The sequence below is a fragment of the Anabrus simplex genome, chromosome X, assembly GCF_040414725.1.
Source record: "Anabrus simplex isolate iqAnaSimp1 chromosome X, ASM4041472v1, whole genome shotgun sequence".
NCBI classification, from domain to species: domain Eukaryota; kingdom Metazoa; phylum Arthropoda; class Insecta; order Orthoptera; family Tettigoniidae; genus Anabrus; species Anabrus simplex.
In genome coordinates this window covers 46,944,579-46,950,578 of record NC_090279.1, presented here as the reverse complement: position 1 = coordinate 46,950,578, position 6,000 = coordinate 46,944,579, and the positions used below count along the sequence as shown (strand labels likewise).

General features: G+C 39.2%; 1 protein-coding gene across 1 annotated transcript in view; it reads right to left on the bottom strand.

The window, feature by feature from the left end:
• Nucleotides 1-640: 640 nt before the first annotated feature.
• Nucleotides 641-6,000, bottom strand: part of LOC137503261 (hemolymph lipopolysaccharide-binding protein-like) — a 71,271-nt gene continuing 65,911 nt past the window's right edge. Inside the window, exon 9 of the mRNA XM_068230803.1 lies at nt 641-790. Coding sequence (XP_068086904.1) covers nt 645-790 — 146 coding nt within the window. The 3' untranslated portion in view covers nt 641-644. The remainder of the gene's footprint in view (nt 791-6,000) is intronic.

The following is a 6,000-nucleotide window of genomic DNA, read 5'->3' as shown; positions in this document are numbered from 1 at the left end:
ATTATGTGTGTCATGACCTTGTTGTTTCTAAGAGAATATAGAATATCACATATCTGATGACCTTGTTGTTTCTGAGGGAAGATAGAAAATTACATGTCTGCTGACCTTATTGTTTTTAAAGGAAGGTAGAACATTACATGTCTCATGACATTGTTGTTTCTAACGGAATATAGAACATGACATGTCTGGTGACCTTGTTGTTTTTAAGCGAAGGTAGAACATTACATGTCTTTTGACCTTGTTGTTTTTAAAGGAAGACAGAACATTATATGTCTGGTGACCTTGTTATTTTTGAGGGAATGTAGAACATTACATGTCCGATGACCTTGTTGTTTTGAGGGAAGGTAAAACATTACATGTCTGATGACCTTGTTGTTTTTAAAGGAAGATAGAACATTATATGTCTGGTGACCTTGTTACTTTTGAGGGAATGTAGAACATTACATGTCCGATGACCTTGATGTTTTAAGGAAAGGTAGAATATTAGATGTCTGATGACCTTGTTGTTTTAAGGGAACGTTGAACATACACGACTGATGACCTCGCTGTTCTGTAAAGTTTCCCTGTAGTTAGTGTTGAAACGGGACAAAGAACGTCACGACTTATTTACAAGTATATTTATTATATATCAACACTGTACATGTTCACAGCGGGATCTCGCAGATGAAGGGCCGGAGTCGCTCACAACCGATGTTCACCAGCAGACCTGTGCCGTAAGCAGCGGCGCACTTGCTACCAGCTATGTTATCCGGTTTACCAGGCTTCCACCAACTGCTGAGAGCAGGCTCACCTGAAACACAGGACATAAGTGTCGTACACTCGATCCACAACACTTTTATCTTTCTTCAGATTATCCCATCTTTTTCCGAGGTCACTGGAACACCCCAGGCTCATTTTGGTTTTCGCCTCAGATTTACGGCCAGATGGACTTCCTGACAACACGCGCATTTCTGGATGAAAATATCAACCCAGTATAGAGCGGGATTCGAACCTCAGCCTTCAGGACCCCCAGTGGATTTGGGAGTCAGAAGAGCATCCACGTTATCCCCTGTTTGTCGTAAGAGGACACTAAAAGGTCAACCACTGATCTCACTTGAGACCGTGGTTTGACGACCACGGTTCCTCTAGCTGAGCCTGGCATTTTCCCCACTAAATTCTTGTCAGGCTCCTCTCTCTTATCTTTCTTGTGCGACCTCTCTGGGTCAACACTTGTTCTAGTCCGACACCGACGGCCTTGGGAGTCTTTCATAATCACGACCGTCGTGGGGATTCTCTATCTTCTGATTGGTGTTAATAGAGAATGGTCTCCCAGTGGTATTCCTATTAAAACAATATTCACTGATGTTCTACTTGACTGCACTGTTAAGCCACCAGTAATCTTATTCTAAAAATAATTTCTATTGATGGCAACAACTTACCACGTGAGCGGTTCGTTAGACTGGTATTACATATTGCTATCATGAAGTCAACCAGGTCCGTGTAAATGAGATCGGAATATGTTCACAGATCCACGAATTGGAGCGATGTCAATTTTATCTACGCTTTTCACAGGCAGCTGAAGCACTTTGTGGAAATTTATAAAGAAGTCTTGGATGTTATCTCGTGCTCCAGTTTTCAATCCGATAACTATGATGTTACGAAGCTGGTACTTCATGTCGATACGCCGTGTGCTGCCAGTCAACTTCTTCCTGCACCTGGACTCTATTACGTGCATATCCACATTCTGTTCCGCTCTTCTGTATTGAATTGTATTCCCTATCATTACGCACCGCGGTATTTCTATTCTGATTTGATGTACTTATTCTTACAATTCTATTAATAAATAGTCTGTCCCTTATAAGACACAGTCATCGCTTTCGCTATATTTTAAACATTTTCAAGTTTCGTAATTGAAGACATGGATGGAAGAAGGGCTTAAGTCAGGTTGTGGCGTTATTCGGTAAATTGCATATATACGTTCCTTGGAGGCTGTTCTAGATTCTACCTAAATGGCTTCTCGGTAGTGTCAATAGATGGCGTGTGATGTGCTATATTGAGTTCCGCCGTTCTTCCAAATATTGCTCGTGCCCGACTTAAAATACACTCCAATGCTGACTTACGGCGAGCCAGCAATCATCACTCATCAGAAGCGAAACGGCTGACGCAGGAGTAATGTCAGGAGGAGAAACATCTGATATTTCAGCAGATGACAGTGAATATATACCAAGTGAAACCTCAGATGATTCGGATACTAAATCCTTACTATACGAATGTTCTGCCGTTCTCAGCCCAATGTCATTTGCAACACCACAAACAAAAGGACTTAAGTTTTCTCTTCCAAAGTATGTAATATTATGTAACTCTCCTGAAGAAACCGTATGAGGAAGACAGACTTATAATATTACGTTTCATGATAAGTTTCAGTTATTGAAGGATATGAGGTCTGTAGATACTTTGGGTAGCTTTCCAGTCCCTCATGTAGGTACTGAACCTGGAAAATTAAAATATGTTATAAAGTTTTAGTAAGCTTTCTATGCGCAGATGCACGTGCATGGTTTGAAAATATTTTCCGGGGAGCTGAATCTGTGGGGGTAGGAAATTCTCGATATAGTGAGTCCCCTAATAATATGTTGTGACCTGTCAAATGTTCTAACCTGTAAAACTTGTATATAACATTAATTTTCAACGAAAATGTTTCTTGAAAATGGAATAAGGGCGTAACTCCAAAATACAAAATTGACAACAAACCACAAAATTTATAAATAGTTTTGATGTACATATTATGAAATTATCAAGAATGTAGTTAAGTATATTATTCCAAAATTCTGTATTTCTGAGAAAAGTGTTTGATGTTGTAATTCTTTAGACTCATTTATCTCAAAAGAGTGTTTTTTGAGTTACGCCCTTCTTCCTTATCCGTGTGTTTTGAGGTTGCGACAACATTGTTGTTTTATTTTCCCGATAAGTACGACCCCATGGTTAGGGACCATAGAATACATCCATGGTATTCCCTACCAAACGCAAGAGGATAACAAAGTGCGTCCCAGGGGCTCTTCTATTGGAGCGTGACTTAGTGACCGTGGGGAAGTTAGCTGAGTCCTGACATTACTTCCAAATAATTTTGTCAGGCTCCTCACTTTCATCTATCTTTGGTTAACTCTCGTTATTGTCCGACCACGGCGATATTACATTTTCGATACCTGAGGAGACTTTCATCTCCCCCTTCCCTTTCTTTAGCCGATACCTTCATCTCTCGAAGTGTCAGACCTTTTCATTCTTTTGGTCCATTAGTGGATGGCTGCCCAATTTTAGTTCCTCATAAAATACAAATACCACCATACCACCACCCAATAACTGAAAATAGTAATAAGTAACAAATGCCGACATGAAATATTGACCGAGCTGCCTCAGAGACGATGAAGTCTTGTCGCTATAACGTACCACAGTGGTTCGAGTGATTGAATAGGCCAGAGAAGAAGTTGAAGTACATGCTGATGCTCCTCAAACCAAGATCAAATCCACTATGCCTGGAGCACTGTAGTCTGAAGAAGTTGTGGCACTGCCTTTTTATACATCTGTTGACCTAAAATGTCCACTTAGTAAGAATCGCGCCGTGCTGTCAGAAACTCACAACATTATAAACGACTAGTGCTGTACGACAAGTAATTGGAAATAAGAACCACACATGTTAATGTATTTATGAAACAAAAGACAGATAGTCGTTACCCCTGGAAGTACTGAACACTGAAAGGCATAACAGTCCATAATGATAATGTATGTATGTTAATAGTCTTTAATACATACTATGGAGATAACTTGGTTTGCATAGTGCAAATGATCCATTCACTGAGAGATAGTATTTAACACTTAACAGTTCGAGATCTTGTAATGTGTAACTGGTGCCAATGATTCCCGTTTCCTCAGTAACTTTGTGTAAGGCAACAGAAGAGCCGTTGTAGCTGTGTACATCATCACACGAGGCAATCACTTCGTAGAAATGAGCGTCTGTCTAGAACTGTGGAAACATTCTCATTATTTCAATATCGCCCTGAATGACAAACAAAATAGTGATTTAATACATGAAAGATATGGCCAAGGTATCCTCACAGCCACCGATCTCTAGCACTCGGCGTGCTGGTAGCACCTGGATATCGTAACGTGCCATGCTGTGTTCCACTGAGTAACATCAGAGATAAACAAGACTCCTTCATGCGATGGTTTTCTAGGAGGTTCCTTCCCATCTGTAATTTTTCTACTTTCATTGAGCACGCCCACTGACTAAAGTATGCCCATCCCGATCTGTCACCCGTAGTGCACATTTTATAACAGACACAGACATATCTAAAGTCAATACTATAACCTTCCAATGTATGTCAGGATGAGATTGGTGAACACATTGGAAGTTTATGTCGAGAAATAATGTCAATGAAATCTTATGTCCGGTTATCACACCTCCAGATGAATTAGAAGGCAGTTGATTTGTCTAATTACGTGAACGGCATCGCTGAATTGAAGATATTAGCGGATTGACAACAAGCTCTAAACCCCGTGGTATCTCGGAAATATTAGTAGAAAGTTAAACATCGGGAAACATAGGGCAGGATTAAATGAATAATACGTATTCCTCAAGTAAACTTTCCGAAATGCATGAACGGCAGAATATCTATGACAGAATGTTACTGAGGGCCATGAAATATGTAAATAATAAATTCATATGAGAGGGCCATACCTTATACATCTAGTCTCGCACGATCCAACGATCGAGATGAAGAAAAGAAACTGTCGATTACTAACCTAAATACGAGGCGGCAATTATTAAAGAAGTTCCTTTGCTAGTACAGCTGATTTGTACGAGATCGTCTTGCATTATGTGTCAAATGTTTCCAATTGTCAGGAACATATGGGAGCTAGAAGCTGAGAAGAATTCTGAAAAGCAAACCGTCTGCAATTATTATGTTGTGATAGAATCTGTTTTGTCTCTGAAGAAGTTGACACTCTCAATCTGCATCTCAGAAAGGTCGGAAGCAAGAATTCATAGGGAAAAGATTGTATTGAAAGGAAATATTAAAGAGATATTGGCATATTATAAACATAATATTGTAAAACAAGATATCTTGTTATTGAATGAAAAAGGCAAGTGTATCATTTGAACTGTAAAAATTGTATTAAGGTGTATAACCTTGTTCTAATTGATATCTCTGAGTTTCAGGTAATATGGAACCGTCAGCAATTAATTATTCTGATGAAATGAGTGCACGTATCAACATGAACAACTAAAATAGAGGGACCTCAAAGGATCTGACCAGAAATGTGATGGACAATACTTGATAATGTTATTGAATGAGAGCTGAACTCGGAAGGTGACACCGTCGTGGAGCAACAACCCAGGATGAGTACTTGAATATCTTATATATTCCGCCACGTAATTGCTTATTGTAGTTGTAGAGTAGTATTTATTTTGTTGTCGATTTGACATGAACAATTTTAACTTGAAAGCGACCGTTATTTGTTGGATATTGCGTTGTAATACATATGATCGTTACGTCTAGTGTGGTGAGCCAGTCTACGTTGTGATAATATGCGGTGGTTGTGAAAGATTTCTTTAATGTTTGTTAGCAAAGTTTTACGGAAAGATTTTTCGACATGGATGTTATTGGTATCGTAATGGTGTTATGGTATTGAACGTTAATTTAACTTGTAGCTCAGAATACCTCGGAGGAGCTTGGTATTTTGCGACGTGCGATTCTGTGGTCTTCAGAATGTTATGTGCTTGTGTGGAAAATACAGTGTTTTGATAATAGAAGTGTGATACTATTGTGGTGATATGGAGTTAATGCGGCAACGTATTTAGTAATTTTACGTAATTGCCTGAATAGATTGTTCTTTAGTATTGTGAATTCGCTGTGCATGACGAGTTGTGCGATGTAATAAGGTGTTAGTTACGGTAGGATCTTTGAAAGTATTTACGTGGATAGAGAGATGTGATGATTATAGATGCGTCATTAGGATTGCGAATTTGAT